The 20,455-nt window shown below is 47.2% G+C and overlaps 1 protein-coding gene across 1 annotated transcript in view; it reads left to right on the plus strand.

Moving 5' to 3' along the window:
* The first annotated feature begins 8,691 nt into the window (after positions 1 to 8,691).
* Sag (S-antigen visual arrestin) overlaps positions 8,692 to 20,455 on the plus strand; it is a 39,492-nt gene continuing 27,728 nt past the window's right edge. Inside the window, exons 1-4 of the mRNA XM_059278723.1 lie at positions 8,692 to 8,757; positions 13,894 to 13,954; positions 16,833 to 16,877; positions 18,272 to 18,465. Of these exons, the coding sequence (XP_059134706.1) occupies positions 8,692 to 8,757; positions 13,894 to 13,954; positions 16,833 to 16,877; positions 18,272 to 18,465 (366 nt within the window). The remainder of the gene's footprint in view (positions 8,758 to 13,893; positions 13,955 to 16,832; positions 16,878 to 18,271; positions 18,466 to 20,455) is intronic.

The following is a 20,455-nucleotide window of genomic DNA, read 5'->3' on the forward strand; positions in this document are numbered from 1 at the left end:
TAGGCTGCAGGATGAGATAAAAAGTGAGTTATTGATTTCCCAATATTTCCCTTGGAAATACTCAATAACTTATTGGGAATGTTACACAAGGGATCCAAATAAGGGCTGGAATGTGGACTAAGGGGTTGTTTTTGTTTGTAAAGTCTTAACTACCTTGAGAGTTGTGAACTAAAAAAAAAAGAAAATTGTGAACTACAATTACGTTTACAATTAAGTATTAGGCAGCCCTCTGTTCTATAGAATTAACTAATGTAGGAGTTGGAGTGATAGCTTAGAGATTTTTTCAGTGTTTTATGTGTTTGAGTGTTTTGCCTGCATGCATGTCTGTACACCACTTAAATGCCTGGTGCCTTTGGAGGCCAGAAAAGGGTGTCAGATCACTGGAACTGGAGTTACATACAGCTGTGAACCTCTGTGTGGCCTGTGTGCACTGGCAATCCAACCTGGGTCCTCTGGAAGAGCAGCCAGTGCTCTGAACCATGGCGTCCTGCCCCAGGCAATGGCTTTTAAAAGCTCCTGTTCCTGACACTCTTCAGAAATGGCAGCTACTTCAGACTTCCCTGTGTGTGTTTCATAAAGCTCTGGCAATGAGGACATGCCATTTCATTTGCAGTTGATGTGTAGCACAGTGCCTGTTTTCCTCCAGCGAGTGCCCTTAAGATGACAAGCATAAGCCTCTTGGCTGACAGTGCCCATAGCGCTGCCCCTCCCCCACGAGCCCTGACTGTCCTTAGTGTTTAGAGTTGAAACACAGAGCTTGGAGCCTCATCTCCCTGTGGGTGACTCCAGAGAAAGGTGTCCTGTATGAACAGGACTTCCTGGACTGGGAATTCAGGCCAGTCAACTTCAAGAACAAACCTAGAGGGAAGGTGCAAAGGAGTTTGTGTGTCTGTGTTTGTACACCTTTGGAGGGTGTTAGATACTCTGGAGCTGGAGTTAAAGGTAGTTGTGAGCAAAGGTGCGTGCGTGCGTGTGCGTGTGTGTGTGTATACACCTGTGGAAGGTATTAGATTCCCTGGAACTGGCGTTAAAGGTGGTTGTAAGCCACCCAATGTGGGTACTGGAAACCAAACTCAGGTTCTCTGGTAGAGCAGCAAGTGCTTTAACTTTGAGCCATTCTAGCCCCCTTATTTTTTTTTCTTTTTCTCATGTGTATCCCAGATTATCCTTGAACTTAAGATCCTCCTGCTTCAGCCTTCAGAATGCTGGGATTAATAACATGAGGCATCATGCCGAACTTTGGAGTTACCTGTTTTTCCTAAGTAAGGACTTATCTCTGAGCACCACCACACTCTGCTTATTTTATAGAGTGGGTATTTCTGTCCTTATGCTCTGGAGCCGTCTTCTGGAACGTTTATGGGCTAAGTGTTCTGTGCCCACACAGCAAGCATTGCTGGTCTTGCTTGTTGGGGGTTTATTGTGCTTCTTCCAACTGTTCCCTGGGCTCTGGAGTTTCAAAATGCAGTTCTGTAATGCACAGCAAAAGACAGGCAGATCTGCCTTTGCCCAAGGCTGGATGGTCTGTGTAAGGCTTGTCAGAAGTCGGTGCTAGATGTCACTAGATGTTACACTGAGGGTAGGCAAGTCATGTTGGTTCTGAAGCCTATCCTGTAAAGATGGGAAGAGTCACACTGAAAAATTGAGAACCTCAAATTCAGAGTAAGGGAGTCCTGTATCTGGAATACTTGGTTTTTGGGAACAAGAATGCTCTTTTTGTCCCTCATTTCTCCATCAAGAAGAGAAAAATCATCACAAACCAGAGGTTAAAAATAACATATCCGCCGGGCGGTGGTGGCGCACACCTTTAATCCCAGTGCTCGGGAGGCAGAGGCAAGTGGATCTCTGTGAGTTTGAGGCCAGCCTGGGCTACAGAGCTAGTCCAGGACAGGCTCCAAAGCTACAGAGAAACTCCGTCTCGAAAAACCAAAAAAATAAAAAATAAAAAAATAACATTTCCAAGCCAAGAGGGCGCCGAAATCAAAGGAAGCTCCTGCCCCTCCTAAAGCCAAAGTCAAAGTGAAGGCCTTGAAAGGCAAGAAGGCAGTGCTGAGAAGTGTCCACAGTCTCGAAAAGATCTGCACGTCACCCACCTTCTGGTGGCCCAAAAGACCCTGTAGCTCTGGAGGCAGCCCAAATCTCCTTGAAAAACACAGAGGAAAAACAAGCTTGACCACCATGCCATCATCCAATTGCCCCTGACCACTGAGTCAGCCATGAAGAAGATAGAAGACAACAACATACTCATATTCATTATGGATGTCAAGGCCAACAAGCACCAAACAGGCAGTGAAGAGACTATGACATTGATGTGGCCAAAGTCAACACCCTAATAAGGCCTGATGAAGAGGAGAAGGTGTATGTTGGATTGACTCATGACTATGATGCTCTGGATGTTGCCAGCAAAACTGGGATCATCTAAACTGAGTCCAGCTGGCTAATTCTAAATACATACTTTTTTTTTTTTACCATTAAAAAAAAAAAAAAACATTTCCACATAGAAGTGTGTAGAGGTTTCTCCAGTGTGTATGAACCCAAAGCTTCTGGTTGGATTCCCAGTGAACACACATGCACATGCTTGCATGCATGTATGCACACACACAAAGTTATGGCAGGCCAGTGACTAAGATATCCTCAACTATACCCTTCCTGTGGCCTGGCACCCATGAAGCAATGGGAGAATGCAGGATTCCATGAGCAAAGAACTGCAGCCAGGCAGGGCCAGAGAGTCCTGACCATTTTTCTTCTCTTTGAGTTTGTGGAGCTTTTTGATTTTTGTAGGTTTAGCTTTTAATTATCCATTACTGTATGTATATGTGATGTGTATATATGGGTATGCACACGTGACAGCTTGTGTGGAGGTCAGAGGACAACTTTACGGAGTCAGCTCTCTCTTCCCATTTCCATGTGGATTCCCGGGATTGAACTCGTGTCATTAGGATTTTGTGGCAAGTATCTTTGCCCACTGAACCATCTTGCTGGCTCTAGTCTTGGAATGGAGGGGAAGGTAGAGTCTCACTATGTAGATCACACTGGCTTTGAACTTGTGGAAATCTTCCCATCAGCCTCTCAAGTGCTAGGATTACAGGCATGCATCATCATGCCTGGCATTTTTTATTATTATTAATTGAATTTATTCATTTATTTTACATCCTGATGGAAGTTTCCCCTCCCTCTTCCTCCTATTTCCTTCCCCCATCTCCCCACTTCACCCACCCGCAAATCCACTTCTCTGTTTTGTATTTGAAAAAAAAACTTAGATTTTTAAAAATTTGCCTTGTTAGAGTGTTTTCCCTGTGTATGTCTGTGCATGCCTGGTGCCTGCAGACATCGGAAGAGAGGAGCAGCCCCTGCAACTGCAGGTTTAGATGGCTTCGAGCAGCCTTGTGAGTGTTGGGAGTCGAACCCAGTTCTCTGCAAGTGCAAGTGCTCTTAACCACTGCCACCTCTCTCCAGCCCCTGTCTTTGTATTTTAAAGGGGGAAGTTAAGAGCATCCTGAGGGGCTGGAAAGATGGCTCAGTGGTTAAGAGCACTGGCTGCTCTTCCAGAGGACCTGGGTTCAATTCCTAGCACCTACGTGGCAGTTCACAACTGTCTGTAACGCCAAGATCTGACACCCTCACACCAATGCACATAAAATAAAAATAAATTTTAAAAAGGAGTTTCCTGGATTCATAGCCTATTTTTTGGTGGTTGTTGTTGGTTGGTTGGTTGTTTTGTTTTTGAGACAGAGTCTCACTATGTAGCCCTGGCTGGCCTGGAACTTCCTATGTAGACCCTGCTGCCTCAGAGATCTGCCTCTGCCTTCTGAGCACTGGGATTAAAGGCATGTGCCACCATGCTCGACTTGTAACCTGTTTTAATGCTTATCTTTATTTTGTTGTGTTTTTTTTTATGTGTCTGAATGTTTTGTGTGCATGTATGTGTATATATGTACCGTGTCCATGCCTGGTGCTGGTGGAGATGAGAAGAAAGTGTCAGGTCCCCTGAAATGAGTTACAGGGGGACTGTGAACCACAATGTGGGTGCTTGGAACTGAACCCAAGTCGTCTGCAAGAGCAGCCAGTGCTCTTAACTGCTGAGCCATCTCTCTAGCCGCCCCCCCCCCCCACTTTTTGGTTTTTGATAAGGGTCTCTGCCTATCCCCCCATGTGCCAAAGCACTCACGTGGAGATCACAGCACAGATTTGGGGCAGATTCTCCCCTCCCACATGGGATCCAGGGATTGAACTCGGATCATCATCAGGTTTGCATAACAAGCAACTCTACCCATTGAGCTATCTGCCAGCCTCTGTTCTGGCACTGTCGCAACCACATTCACATTTCCTCAGTTCATCCAGAATGTTCTGTGCACCCCACTTAGCCAGCTGACTATCCAGTCTGGGATCACACACATGGGTGTTGAGTCCTTAACTTTGTTATAATTTAATACATCCCCCTTTTTGGCTAGAAGTAGGATCTAAAGACTTCATGGATTCAAGCTAATCCAAATGGATACCTCCCATGCAGTTGGGACAGAGATCCATATGCATCACCTTGTACTAGAGGGACCTCATCCCTACATCGCCTTGTCCTAGAAGGACCTCATCCCTACATCGCCTTGTCCTAGAAGGACCTCATCCCTACATCACCTTGCTGCTTAGTGGCTTAAAGGTGAAGGACTAGTCCTAAAGTTTCAAGATGGAAGTTTTACTATAATTCAGGTATGGTGAGCCAGAAGATCAGGAAATAACTTTACCATAAAGAAATTTGTCACTCATAGTTCCCAGGGGAGTGGGCATGCCATGCCACACGGAACCACACTGGGATCATGCTAGGGTTGACCAGGGAGTAAGAGGAAACCATGGCAATAATCTTGCCGTTTCCATGGAAATAAAAGAAAGACAGGCCATGCAAGATCTGAAGAGCAGGGGATGTATCTAGCTGTGATTAGGGCAGAATGGGGACTAGAGTATAACATACTTGATAAAAGGGCTAGGCATGAAGGTGTAGGACTGTACTACTAGCACTCCAGAAGGTGAGAGGCAGGAAGATCATGAGTTCAAGGACAGCCCAAGTTAGATGCGAGACCCTGTGTCAGAAAAACGAAACCAAAGCCAGCAGATTGGGAATATGGGTCTAGGTTAGGAGCACTAGGAAGCCCGGATTTTTACTGTCTGTAGGAAAAGAGCAATCTCTAGGGCCTGCAGTGTTCCAGCTACAGAAACTGGTCAGGTTTAGTGGCACAACACCTAGAATCCCAGCACTTGGGAGGCTAGTGCAGGAGGATTGCCATGAGTTCCAGGCCAGGAAAAAACAAAAAAACCTAAACAAGCAAACCTAAAAAGCTAGGATTAATACAACTGCATTTTGTTGGATAATGTTTTATCATTCCTTTTACATTTGTTAGCTGGCATTTCTGTTTAAAAAAAAAAAAACACATCAGGACTAGAGAGAGAGCTCGGTGATCAGGAACACTGACTGCTCTTGCAGAGGATCTGGGTTTGATTCCCAACATTCATGTGGAGGCTCACGACTGTAACTCTGGTTCTAAGGGATCCTGTGCCCTTTTCCGGTCTCTGCAAGTACTACATACATGTGATACACAGACATGCACTACAACACACACATACACATAAAAGAATTTTTTTTAAAGACAGTGTTGAGACATGGCTTAGTGGTTAGGAGCACTCACTGCTCTTAGAAAGGACCTGGGTTCAGTTTCCAGCACCCACAAGGAGGTTCACAACCATCTGTAATTCCAGCCCCCAGGTACGTAAGCATGACCCAATCTCAAAGTAAATAATACAAATAGCTGTCGGGTTTTTCCCTTGGGAATTAAAAGCTTGGCCAGTTTTAGGTCAAACTAAATAAAGGGGGCAAAAAGGAGAGTGTATGGGGGACGGGATGAAATAGAATGAAATGCAGTGACGGATGTGTGAAAACACTATCAAATCCATCACCATGGTAACTACTTCACTAAATCATGAGCTGTTACTACTGTGGTCCAGGTTCTTGACTTGCTAAGTGTGTGGAGTCCCAAGTACTCCTTTGGTTGTATGTGTTGAGGACTGAGGAGGAGGGGGGGGAGCAGGAGGAGGAGGAGCAGGAGGAGGAGGAGCAGGAGGAGGAGGAGCAGGAGCAGGAGCAGGAGCAGGAAGGGAAAAGGTGGGTTTACAGAAATCAAGGGAGGGCAGCAGACCCGACAGTGGCTGGTGGGCAGAGTGCTGCGATGGGCAGAGTACTGAGAAATAAGGCCAGGACCTGGCAGGTGTTATCCAGGAGGGACTGAAAGCCACCAGGTTGGGGGACAGAGAGTGACACCCTAGGTATCACAAGAAGTCTTCTGTTGCTACTGTTTTATTTCTAGAGTGAATGCCACTATATAGGTGAGTTAGTGGCCGTAGCATTCCAGACTTTCATTCCCTGAGGGTTTTGGGGAGTATGGATTACTCCCCTCAAAGTGAGGAAAACACAATGTCATGGGCACTCTGCCTTACAGGTCCAGAGACCGGTAAAGAAAAAGAGTCACACGCCGGGCAGTGGTGGCGCACGCCTTTAATCCAGCACTTGGGAGGCAGAGGCAGGCGGATCTCTGTGAGTTCGAGGCCAGCCTGGTCTACAAAGTGAGTTCCAGGAAAGGCGCAAAGCTACACAGAGAAGGACCCATGTCTACATGCAAGAATGACAGGACCTCCCCAGCAGGGGAATTGATGGGTCAGGGCTAAGAAGGGCTGGGCTGGGTGTGGAGAAGGGCCTAGAAAGTAGAGATGGATGCCCATCAGATGTAGACTCATTACTGCCCAGGGAAGCCCAGGTGGTGCATGGACCCATACTGGACATGTAAAGATGTAGGAAGATAGAGAGCCCAATAGGACTCTTGATGTTGAGTGAAGAAGAGGGACACCTGCAGCCCAGCCCTAGCTTGACATTTCTCCTTGACCTTTTCCTTTATATAGTGCCTTAATGCCTGCTGAGCCTGATCAGGCCTGTCACTTGAACATTCCCCTTCCTGATGATGTTGAGGGGCGAAGGGATAAGCTATCTATTTCCAGAACCCAAAGAGGTTTAGGATTAAGAAAAAAAAGAGAGCTTTTAATTAGCTGTTCCTCCCACTGCACCTTCCCCAGGCCAGCAGGATAGCTTGTGCATCTTTGGGATCCTCTGAGAAGATTGGAGCTCCCAGCTAATGCTTAGAACTGCTGAAATGGCCAATCTGCCGTCTCACTAATCCAATCTCCTCTCTGCTCTTCAAATCTGATTTGGCTTTAGACACTGAGACCTCAGTGCTGGGCATCCCTGCAGATACCTACAAATTCCCCACGTGGCAGCTAGGGGCCTTACTCTTGCCCTGTGGGGTCATCTGGTGGGACTTCACCAGTTGCCTCAGAACAGGAGCTGGCTGTTCACCATCTGAAAACACAGGGACCCTTTCCTGACCTCCTTGGCCATCCCAACTGGTTGGTGACAAATCACAAGGTAAGGCATGCTTCTGCAAGGCGAAATGCTAGGGTTTGCTACCACAGGACTTTGCTTGGGAAAGAAACTTGGAGGGTCTTTAGTCCTAGACCGTGAGATGGCCTGATTATCTGTCAGACTGAGGAGAGGGAACAGATATGCTGGGTGGGGGAAAGGCCTTCTTGATGGAACCGTGGGGTTCTCATATGCTCCTGACAACTGCATCTGGGGAGCAGTTCTGTTCTGGTGTGTTTCAGAAATGGTTGCTGTATGCTTACCACAAGGCACAAAAAAGCCAGGTATGGTGGTTTACACCTCTAATCCTGGCAGTAGGCAGGAGGATTGCCAGTTTGAAGCCAACCTGGGCCACATAATGAAACAAGAAGAGTAGGAGGAAGAAGAAAGGATCTAATTATGATAACATTGTTTGGTTTTGTTTGTTTGATATGGTCTTACTATGTAACCCTGGCTGCCCTGGAACTCGCTATGTAGACCAGGCTAGCCTCAAATTCTCTACAACCTAGCTCTGTCTCTTGAGTGCTGAGATAATAGGTAGGCGTCACCACACCTGGAATGAAAGCATTTTAGACGTAACCTGACAAGTACATGACACCAACATTTTATCAGAAAAAGCCAAACTTCATTAGAATCTAGTTGGTGAAGTTTACTGACGTGTTTGAAGCTTACCAAGAAAAACAGAACACACCAAAATATACACTGGGCCACATGTGGTAGCACACGCCTTTAATCCAAGCACTCTGGAGGCAGAAGCGGGTGGATTTCTATGAGTTTGAGGCCAGTTTGGTCTACAGAGTGAGTTTCAAGCTAGCCAGGGCTATGTAGTGAGACCCCATTTCAAGAGTGGGGGTACTGGTGCTTGAGAAATGGCTCGGAAGTCACAAGTACTTGCTGCTCGCTGCTCCTCCTGAAGACGTGAGTTTGGTTCCCAGCACCCAGGTCAGGAGGTTACAGCTCTAGCTTTGAGGGATCTAACACCCTCTTCTGGCCTCCACAGGCATTTGTACACATGTGGCGCACACACAAATAAATGAAATATTTTTTAAGCTTACCCTACAGTGAAGTACAACCAATCAGCTGATTTGATCAAGCGTGGATGCTGAAGCATCCATGGGGGGAAATGTCCAAGGGAAGAAGACTCAGGAGTGCGCTTTATGTCCAGAGTGTCCTTAATTTTATGTTTGGGATTGTACTTTCCCAGCCCTCCAACCTGACATAGTTCCCAAGGGACGGACAACATGGCAGCCTGTGTGAAGACCAATAAGTCCCACATCATCTTCAAGAAGGTCTCTCGGGACAAGTCGGTAAGTGCCACAGAAGAGAGTGGCTTCATGGAGATTACTGTAAGAACAACAGGAAGCAGACATTTGTCAAGTGTAACCATGACCAACATCCAGCTACCAGGAGGCCTAGGGATGCTCTATGTCCACGGGCTGGGCAATCAGTGAGGGGACCAAGGAACACTGGTGGATCCTGCATCCCACCATCTCTCAGTCCCGTTGTCCCCACAACCTTGTTACTCTTCCTTGCTAAGTTACGGGAATGTGTTGTGTGTTACAGCGCAGACCAATTTGAAAACACACTAGGGCTGGCGTATCTAGTAGCTACCTAACGGACAGTGCAGCTCTGCCTCAGTCTCCCACCGGTTCCCTTATGGTGCCTCACAGAGGAGTCGGCTTTTCCCGTGTCCCTTCCTGCCTGCTCCTCTGTGGGCCAGAAGTGTCATCATTTTCATCAGGCACATGGGTTCTTTGTGGTGACAGCTTTGGTACCCTACATCTTTTCGTTCGCCGGGGCTCATTCCCACGGTGTCGGTTCAGCCCCTTTCATCTCCACTTCCGACAGGAAAGGAATCACTTTGTGCCAGTTTCCATGGTCACTTACCATTTCCCCCCAGTACCTAACAGACATCCGTTGTCTATGGCCATGCCTCCTTGAAATGCACCTGGTGTCTAAACAGAAATCATTTGAACAAGAAATGTATTTCCTCTTTCCCTCCCTCCTTTCCTCCCTCCCTCCCTCCCTCCCTCTCTCCTTCCCTCCTGTGGTACCAGGGAATGACACTTGGGGCCTCATACATGCTAGGCCAGAACCCCACCACTGAGCTATATATATCCCCAGCTCTAATTTTATTTCTATTTTGAGACAGAATCTTATGGAGTTTCCAAGGCTGGTCTTGAACTTGGACTCCTCCAGCCTTGGCCTCCTGAGAAACTAGGATTGCAGGCATGTGCTGCCAGGCCCTGCTTAGTTTTTTGCTGGTCCAAGGGTCAGAGTGGAGGAGAATCTGTCAATTAATGTTTCATGTACTGGGGTTTTCAATGGCAACCTCTGTCTGCCCCAGTCTTGGGGTGCCTGGCCTCTGCAGCTGTTTCTCTGTGATTCTTTCTTCTGTGATATCCTCAGGCTGGTGGTGAGCACCCCAGCTCACTTCGGTTCATGGTTTGAGGGTACAGTCCAACACAGTGGGGCTGGCTTGGTGGCAGGAGCGTGAGGTGGTTGGTCCTTAGGCAGGAAGCACAGAGAGATGAGTGACTCTTAGGGTGTCTTTGAAAGGCCAGGAAACCTTTCCCAGGAGCTCTCTAGACTTGCCTCCTGTATTCATCGGTTGGGCCTGCGTTACCTGCCTGCACTAAGCCAATCACAAGCCAGAGGAACTAGACGGTCAGAATTGGATCAGAGCAATCGAGAAACATTCCCAGAGCTGGAGGTGGCAGCACACACTTCCGACTTCAGCACTCATGAGGATCCCGAATTCAAGGCCAGCAAGAGCTACGCAGAAAGAACTTGTCAGAGAAAGGAAGGCGTGCAGGCTGGCTAGCTGGCTGGAGAGGTGGCTCAACAGTTAAGAGCACTTGTTGCTTTTGCAGAGGACCTGGGTTCAGTTCCCAGCACCCACCTGGCAACTAACAACCATTCATAACTCAGGTTCTAGGGGATCAGTTGCCCTCTTCTGGCTTCTGCAGGCACCAGGCACACACAGTATACATACATACATACATACATACATACATACAAGCAGGCAAAACATTCATACATATAAAAACAAAAAAATGTTAAAGAAAAAGGCAGAGTTGGGAGAGGGGAGAGAAGAGCGAGGGAAACCCATTAGAGCTGGCCTCCTCTTAGCATGCTACCTAACGAGGATAGTGTGGATCTTGAGTGTGACTGGCTGTTTTAGCCAGGAAGAAGATGTGCTTAGTTGTAGGTGGGGTGCCAGAAGTCTGTTGGTTTTGCATGGCAACCCTTCTCTTCCACCTGTTCCTGTCCTTGCTATGTCTTTCCAGGGCAGTAGAAGAGTGGTCTTGTTCCCAACTGAGGTCAGAGTCACTCACCCCTGGGTAAGACTCATGATGTACCACCGCTGGGAACTTAGTCCCATTTAATCTGGGTTGGATCTACAGCCTTTCCCAGAGTGAGAACAGGTCTTTGCTGGGCTTGACAGCACACACCTTTAATCCCTGTGCTCAGGAGGCAGAGGCAAATGAATCTAAGTTTGAGGCTAGCCTGGTCTACATAGCAAGTTCCAGGACAGCCAGGGCTACATAGTTAAACCCTGTCTCAAAAATAAAAAATGTCTCAGCACCCTGCCTCTTATAATAATGACTATCAAAAGCTCCCCTTGGCCTCCAGCTCTAGTTCTCTCTCTTCCAGCCAAAGCTTGGGAGAAGAAAATGCTTCCCCCATCTCCTCACCTTCATGCTCCTGGAGACTCTTCAACCCTCTCTTTTCCCAAACATAAAGAGGCTGCATGCCTGGCTTTCCTTGCTAATCCTCCTTCCACTTAGCTTCCAGCAGGGCCCAGAGCTCAGTGTCTGTAGAAGACAGGGCCAATCTCATCTTCCAGAGTTGTTTTGAATTTGAAATGACCAGTGTCTAGAGTCTTCCTGGGCTCCTCAGGCCTGAGTCCTAATGACCTTGCCTCACTCAGCCTTCACCCTCACTCTGTGGCCACCTGCTGCAAAGGAGGCCATTGTTGACTCCAGAAGCATTCTTTTCACTCGGGCATCTTGCCGTCTCTTTTGCCCAGAGAGCCGCTCCTGCCCGTTGTCCAGCCACCTGCCTGTGCTGTCTGCTCAGGCAGAGCCTCCTTCAAAGGCAGAGCTCCCCCTCCTCCCTGACCACACCCTTGGCCTGCCTCTTCCCCACCACTTACCTCAAACCTAAAGGTAGAAACCTGGAGAGGTTTTGTCCCCACAGACCAGTGACATGGTGAGGCCTCCATAGTCCTGAAGCCAGATGAGGGCATGTACTGGGATGGGGTTGCAGATCTTGAATGTTCCTGTGGTACCATAGGCTGAAAGATGTTATTCATGATGACTGGTGCCCCTAATTCCAGCACTTCCAGAGGCTAAGGCAGGACGTTTGAAGTCAGCCTGGGCTACACTGTATGTTCTAGGATAGCTTGTACTATAGAATGAGAAACACTATCTCAAAGTAACGCAGGGACAGCCAGAGTATGCTGAGATGCAAGAGACTTGAAGTGCCCAATTGTTCTCTTGAAGCATGGGTAGGGGCTTCCTCAGCTAGAGATGTGGCTGAAGGACCTTCCTTGCTGTGCAGGCAGCAGGAACAGATGGGTTCATCAGAGCTGCCATGGCCAAGGCCAAGGTGAAGGCAGAGGGGCCTGGAGCCCAGAGGTAAGGATCCTGTTGGCCACTTTCAAGGAACTGGATGCTCTTCTACAGGAGGGAGGGAGCAGGCACATCTATGAATCAGGAGGTAGCCACATGTTAGGGTTCCTGCAAGAGCACAGATAGGTTGGATTTGAGGAAAGTTTGTGTTCCTGGGTAAAACTCAAGGTCTACTACCACTGGGAACTTAGTCCCATCTGGTCTGGTTGGGTCTGTAGCACTGGGCACAGGTGCTTCCCTGGCCTGAGGGGATGGGGTATCCAGCAGGTTTCAGAACCCAGAAGCCAACAGGTCACCTTCTGGGAACTATGACCATGTTTAGAAGAATGTGCCAGCCATGGGCCAGGCAGGAAAGCAGGGGGCAAACACCAGCTCCCCCTTCTCTCTCCCTCTACTTTTGGGTCCATTCTACATAGAAAACAGAGGGCCAGGGAGTTCACTGGGTGAGTCAGCTGGGCTAGCCTCGGAGTGGAACTCTGATCTAGAGGGTGAAGCTTGGCGCCTGCTGCTGCACACTTTGCAATGTCCCTGCATCCCATGCCCAGATCCCACCCTTCCCAGGCTGCTGAGACCTGCAAAACACCGTGCACAGATGTTCGAGGTTTCTCACGGGATCTTCTCTGTTAATAGGGATCTAGAGGCATTTGCTTGATACAACCTCCACCATCAGTCATGCAAATGGACCCACCCTGGGGACAAATGATACATGGTAGAGGATTTGAGTATAAGACATAATTTAATGTCAAAAATCATTTGGAATGTTTGCAGAAATAAAAAATGTGTACTAGCCAGGGGATGGGGTTTTGCTCATTGGTGTACTTAGCAAGCACTGACTGAATCCCTCTATGTATAATCATAGGCTGTAATAAATACTGAGAAGGCTGAAAGGGGCATAGAACACCCTAGATCATCAGTTCTCAACCTGTGGGTTGCGACCCCTTTGCGGCGAGTTTAACGACTCTTTCACCATTGGAAAACATATTTGCATTACAATTCATAACAGGAGCATAATTACAGTTATGAAGTAGCAACAAAAATAATTTTATGGTTGGGGTCACCACAACATGAGAAACTCTATTAAAGGGTCACAGCGTTAGGAGGGTTGAGAACTACTGCTCTAGATCCTCACCTCAAGGACTTTGTGGTCCTTTGGTAGAGCAGTGAGCAGCAGGGAAGCAGCTTTACAGAAGAATAGGTAAGGAGACTGGCTACCAAGAGCAGGGATGGCGTTCCCACCAACTCAGCTCCACCACCTCCTTCCTGAGCGAGTGGTTACCGGTTACCTGTGCAGAGCTCACCCAATGGCATGTCAGGCTCCTCTGGAATTCCTACTTCTTTGGCTAGTCCAGAAAGTCTCTGAACAAGAAGACAAGGCCTTTCAGTGCACAGCTAGAAATAGAAAGCTGACCGTGTCCATAGGCATAACCTTCCACGAGTGTATGGGTTGTTTATACGGACCTGAGCTTGATGGGAAGGACAGAACAGAGTGGAAAGGATTCCCGCCATCCATGTGGATGGAAAGAATTCCTGGGAGCTGATAGAGGGCTGGAAGAAAGCACCCTGTACTTGGAATGAACCATCTTTACCCACAGCCGGGAGAGAAGGAAGCCACAGAGCAGCTGTGGAGCCAAGTGACTCCTCCTTTGAAGACTAACGGAAAGGGCTGAGGCTCCAGGGTAGAGGGCTTGCCTTGCATGTGTGTGGCCCTGGGTTCGATGCTCAGCACTGAATAAGAGGAAGAGAAGAACACTACTGGAAAGCTTGGGGTTGTTGGCGGCTAAGTGAATGCCTTTGTTCTTCCCACAGGTGACTATTTACCTGGGGAAGAGAGACTATGTTGACCACGTCAGCCAAGTAGAGCCTGTAGGTAAGTTGAATTTGGAGGAAAATTTAATGCTAGTTTTTTATTAGTCATCAGACAATGACTAGTTTTTCATTTAAAAAAAAAAAAAAAAAAAAAAGGAGTTCCAGCCAGGCACGGTGATGCAGCGGCACAGTGGCACATGCCTTTAATCTCAGCATTTGGGAGGTAGAGGCAGGTGGATCTCTATGAAGTCAAAGCCGGCCTGGTCTACATGATGAGTTTCTGGACAGCCAGGGCTGCATAGAAAGACCTTGTCTCAAAAACACAAACAAAAAGATGGATCTCAGGTTGGAGAGATAGCTCAGAGGTTAAGAGCATTGGCTGCTCTTGCAGAGGTCCTAAATTCAGTTCCCAGCACCCACACAGCAGCTTACAACCATGTGTAACTCCATCTCCAGAACATGTGATGCCCCCTTCTTGCCTCTGTGCACAGTACATGTAAATGATATACATAAATGCGTACATACATACATACATATAGGCAAACACCTCTCTCTCTCTCTCTCTCTATATATATATATATATATATATATATATATATATATATATATATATATATAACAAATATTTAAAAATTCAATGTAACAAAAAATCTAACCAAAGAGATACAAATGAAAATGACATCAAGTGGCTACTGGTTGACCAGAAACAGTTTATTTTTACAGTTATTTATTTATTTGGGGGGGAGGGCATATGTGTGGAGATCAAAGGACAATGTGGTATAGTCAATTCTCTTGCACCTGTGTATGGTTCCACGGACTGAACTCAGGTTGCCAGGACTGTGCAGCAAGCACCTTTACCCACTAAGCCATCTTGCTGGACCCTCAAATTTAAAAAAAAAAATTAAAGGGCTGGTTTGTAGCTCAGCACTTGCCTAGTGCAAGGCCCTGGGCTCAATCTTTAGTACTACAAGAAAACATTCATCTCTCTGCTTCCTGACTGGGCATGCATTGTGGCCAGCTGCCTCAAGCTCCTGCCTCCATATTTTCCCCATCGTGATAGATTGTACCCTCAAACTTATGCAAAGGAAACACATAAAGACTCAAAGGAGGCTTTGAGCAAGAGAAGATGTCTGAGGTAAATGGGTTGGAGAATCCAGAGACAACAGAAATTGTCCTGATCCTAAAACTTTAAATGCACTGGACCTAAGGGAGGAAGTAGCCAAAAACCACCGCCAATAGCTTCTATATGTGTTTCTGGGTGAATATGTGGCTGGACCGGCCATTCCTTATATCTCCAGAGCCACCTAGACTCTAGGAAACACCTAGGAATCCAACTATCTGTTAAAAAAAACTGTTCCTATATGTGATTTTCCTGACACAATATTAATATATTTCAATTTTTCAAATGCAGAAAGAAAGATGGCCAAGAACAGGCAGTGGCAGTGCCAGTCATGAGGATGCCAAGGAACTGGCCCCTGTGCACCGCTGCTGGGAGTGTGCAGTGCTCCAGCCACTAGGAAGGCAGCTTGGCAGCTTCTTTAGGAACTGAATCTACACTTACCATAGGACCCAACAGTAGCACTCCTGGGTATTTGTTGAGAAGGCAAAACCATGCATACAAAACCTGGCTGGACATAGTTGTTCACAGAAGCTCCAAACCAAAAAGAACGAAAATCTCTCTTTCAGTAGATGAATAAGGCTAAACAAACTGTGGTATATCCATACCATGGACTACTATTCAATCACAAAAAAAGAACAAGCAGCTAGTTGTTATGGCGTACATGGTTTCCCAGCACTTGGGAAACTGAGGTAGGAGGATTGAGAATCTGATGTCGGCCTGGACTGTATAGGAGAGACACTTTCTCAAAAAAGAAAGGAAGGAAGGAAGGAAGGAAGGAAGGAAGGAAGGAAGGAAGGAAGGGAGAGGGTGTAAGAAGTGTGACCTATTGATACCTGCAACAACTTGGAGATCTCTAAGGCATTATGCTGGGTAACAAGAGCAATCTCAAAGGGGTGTGGACTTCATGGTTCCACTTATGTAACGCTCTCATGGTGACAAAATTCTACAGACGGTGCTTGCCAGAGGCTGAGGATGGTGGAGCAGGGATGGGTGGCACGAGAGAGCCCAAAGGACAATTCTAAATGTCGACTGTCATGCTTGTGACGTGGGTCACCTGTGATAAAGTAGCACAGACCTGTGCACAGCCATGGTGTGCTTGTCCATGTTTATAAGTCGTAAGCTCAGGAGGCAATGGGACAGAGGACACCGGAGCCCTGTGTACTGGCTCTGCAACTTCCTCTGGCTTGATAAGCATTTACTATCTATCAAACGTTTGAAAGAAGTATGGGGGAACTTGGCAATTTTAAGCACTGAAAATAAACACTCCCTCAGTGGGTAAGGATTCTTGCTGCCAAGATTCACAATCTGAATTTGATCCCCAGAGCCACATTTTAAAAATTACTGTTCTTACTCTTGTATGTGCAAGTGTATGGGCCTGCCTGTATGTATGTGCACCACATGCATGCAAGAGCCCTTGGAGGGCAGAAGAGGCATTGGCCCCTCTGAAACTGGGGTTACAGACAGTTCTGTGTTGCCATATGGGTGCTGGGGACCAAACCCAGGTCCTGTGCAAGAGCAGCAAGTGCTCGTAACTGCTGAACCATCTCTCCAACCCCTAATAACAAAACTACTATTCTTAAAAACAATAAAAAGCAAGCTGGTTTGGTGAATCAGGCCTGGAGGTAGGAGGATTACTTGTTTATGGTCATCCTTAGCTATGTACATAGCAAATCCAAGGCTAGCCTGGGCTACATGAGACCCAATCTCAACCGCCTACCTCCAAAATAAAAACAGAAGACACCATATTGTATATAGCTTTAAAGGCAGATGTCTGGTTTTCTTGATCTCACTCTCTGGGTTTTCTCCCTTTTGGTTTTAGATGGTGTTGTGTTGGTGGATCCCGAGCTTGTGAAGGGGAAGAAAGGTAAGATGAATGAACCCCTGGCTCCTCCTCACTGCCCGTCCTTCTGGCAGTGAAGGTTATCTCTGTGGATGATAGGCTTTCATGTGGGAAACCATGCCTATTGAGAGGCAAGGGGATAAAACCCAGAGTTTATTTTTCTGCGTCCTTGCAAAGTTCTGTGCCACAGTATCACGGTGCCCTTGAGATCTCTGGCAGTTGTGATGTGTGTGGCAAGCCATTTGTTACTAATGACAGTTGAAAAAACTGAATTAGAACAGATTCGAGCTATGCTTATGATAATGTCGCTGACTCAGTTCCATTCTAAATATGCCTTTGGAGTGGTTGCTACTGGCAACCACAAGGCATTGTTCTAAACCTTGGATGTACCCGCTAGAATATGTCAGGTGTGGGCTGGCAAATTCTCAGGCAAACTAGAGGACTTGAGGCACCACTTTGACAAGCCTTGCAATGAAGAACTGTGCACTTCCTGTCTTCAAAAAACTTGACAGGAACTTTCATACACTGGGCACAGGCTGTCTTTAATCAGAGAGAATTTTGGGAAGTGGTGATTTAGAGAATGCTTAATATGCTTCTGAGCAGTGTACAAAGACTATACCTGAAACTTTTCCGGTTTGATTTTGTCTCTCTGCCTGGCCCAGGCCTTTGACTGTTCCCTCGGCCTCCACATGGCTCAGGCACATGTCATTTTCGCTTCTAGCACTCTTTGTCTGTCTGTCTCTCCAGATGTCCTGCCCTCTCTAACCCAAGCAAGCACATTAGCACCATTTCAGACGTCCAACTCCAGGTCCCCAAGCTGGTGGACCAGGCGGAGGGAGGGTGGGAGAGCGGACACAGGAGGATGGGTGGACTGCACATGTTGTCTGTCTGCATATTTTTAAACATTGATTACATTGTTACTTATGTAGTGTGTGTATGTACGTAGTACGTATGTGATAGATGCAGAAACACTAAGGCACACCTGTGGAGGTCAGAGGACAACTTGTGGAAGAGTTGGTTCCTTCCTGCTGCCATGTGGGTCCTGGAGATGGACTTCCGTTGTCAGGCTTGGCAGCAGACACCTTTCCTCAATTAGCCGTCTTGCCAGCCCTGTCGACAGATTTCTACCATCCTAGCAAAAATAATGTGGTTGCCAGGGAGATGCCTCTCAATCCTGTGACAGCCCTGTTTAGGATAACGAACTCTAACCCTAGGAACGTGCTGATTCTCTCAAAATGTGTCAGCCAGCTGCAGAGTATTAGTCTCTCGGCCCCTATTCCTTCCAGGCAGCAGAGCCTGGAACCGGGGCAGACAGTGTGGTATGGTCACTCTGTTGCTGGCTCAGCCCAGTGGAAGTGGCTGGGGTAGACGGGCCTGCGCAATGGACCAGGTCTCACCTGTGTGCATCTTCTTCCCAGTGTATGTCACTCTGACTTGCGCCTTCCGCTATGGCCAAGAGGACATTGATGTGATTGGCCTGACCTTCCGCAGGGACCTGTACTTTTCTCGGGTCCAGGTATACCCTCCCGTTGGGGCCATGAGTGCCCCTACCCAACTCCAGGAGAGCCTGCTCAAGAAACTGGGAGACAACACGTACCCATTTCTGCTCACGGTGAGCTCTCTTTTCCCTGCTGCTCCCCTGGCTTGCCTCCTTCATCCACAGTACCTTACAATGGGAATGGGGCAAAGAGAAGGGGGCAGAGGGAGGATTTCACATATGCGGGCCTGTAAATTGCACCCTTGAAAGAAATTCTAGATTGCATGGTCTGTGATTGTCTGTTTTTAAGTCTTTGAAAATAGCCTCCCTGCCTCTGAAGGCACCATTTCAACCTGCCCTTTGGATATTTTCCTTCATCTGACTGCCTAATTAGATGAGAATGTGTTCTGTCTTTTCTCATTCAGCTATAAAAATAAACTGGTAGCCATGACCCACAGATGGCCCCAGGGAGTTCTAAGCAAGCAAGAGCCCCCTATGGACAGGAGGTCTTGGTAGAGAAAGTATCTTTCTTTACCCTTTTGCCCCCACCCTGCTTCCCCACATGGTGCTGGGAATTGAGTCAGGGCCTTGGTCTGTCCCCTCACCTCTCCTGAGGCCCATGTATCACCCAGTGAAACCCAAGTCCTGGGCAAGAGCCGGGGGCGGGGAAGCTACCGCGGCCCTTTCTGTTTGCACCGTTACTATCTTATTGACATATGCTCTTCCTCCACGTATGCTGTGGTTCAGTTTCATGAAACTGCCCAAGTCAGAACATGGATGGACCCCAAAACATGATGCCACATAAGAGAAGCCGGACACAAAAGGAAAAACAGTGTCAGACAGTCCCACTTCCTTGATGCGATGGGCATAGCCCATTCATTAAGACAGAAAGTAGGAGACCAGGTCTACTGGCGTGTGGGGAGGACAGGGATTCCAGGCTCTATGGATAGAGCTTCTCTTTGGGTCAATGGAAAAGGCTCTGGAGACAAATGGTGGGGACTGTTGTGGGCAGTGTGAACAGATTTAATCACAATGAAACATACATTGAAATGAGCTAAAATGGTAAGATTTTATGACATTCTATGTTACCACAATTATTAATAGAAAATTCTTTTTAAAAAGATTATTTAGCCACGCGTGGTGGTTCATACCTTTAATCCCAGCATTCAGGAAGAGGAGACAGGCGGATCTCTGAATTTAAGGTCAGCCTAGTCTACAGAGCATGTTCCAGGACCACCAGGACTATGCAGAGAAACCCTGTCTTGAAAATAGAAACAAACAAAGTTCTTTAGTCCTGGGTGCTCCTATGCACCTCTGCTGAGAACCTGAAATGACATAACTTCTTTTGGTGACATGTCAATGCATATCAAAAACCATTAGAGGCCAGGTATGTTGGTATATGCCTTTAATCCCAGTACTCAGGAGGCAGAGGCAGGAGGATCTCTGTAAGTTCAAGGCCAGCCTGGTCTACATAATGGGTTCCAGGTCAACCAGAGCTACACAGAGAGACCCTGTCTCAAAAACACAAAAAAATTAGGCCAGATATAGTGGCATATATCTTTAATATCAGCACGGTAGAGGCCGGCAGATTGCTGAGTTTGAGGCCAGTTTGGTCTACACAGTGAGTTCTACATAAGATAGCCAGGGTACACAGAGAAATCCTGTCTCAACTCTCACCCCAAAGAATACAAAAAAATTTTTAAAAAATCTTTAGAAATGGGTTTTTTTTTTTTTTTTTTTTTTTGGAGACAGGTTCTCCAGGCTGTCCTGGAGCTCACTATGTAGATCAGGCTGCCCTCAAACTCAGATCCTCTTGCCTCTGCCTCCCAAGTGCATGAGCCAGCATGCCTGGCTAGTAATGAGATGAGATCTTTAGGTGCTGGAGGTATAGTTTGGTGCTGGAGCACTTGTCTAGACTAATTTGGTTTTTGAATTTGGTCCCCTGTACAGAAAAACAAACAAAAAACCCAACAAGCAACAGCCAAAGCCTGGAGAGATGGCTCAGCGGTTAGCTGCTCTTGCAGAGGACCAGGGGTCAGTGTTCAGCATCTAAATGGCAGTTTACACTTACCTATAACTCCAGTTTCAAAGGTTCAATCACCCTCTTTAGGGCTCCATGAGTGTC

Source organism: Peromyscus eremicus, chromosome 13 (genome assembly GCF_949786415.1).
Source record: "Peromyscus eremicus chromosome 13, PerEre_H2_v1, whole genome shotgun sequence".
In the NCBI taxonomy this organism is placed as follows: Eukaryota; Metazoa; Chordata; class Mammalia; order Rodentia; family Cricetidae; genus Peromyscus; species Peromyscus eremicus.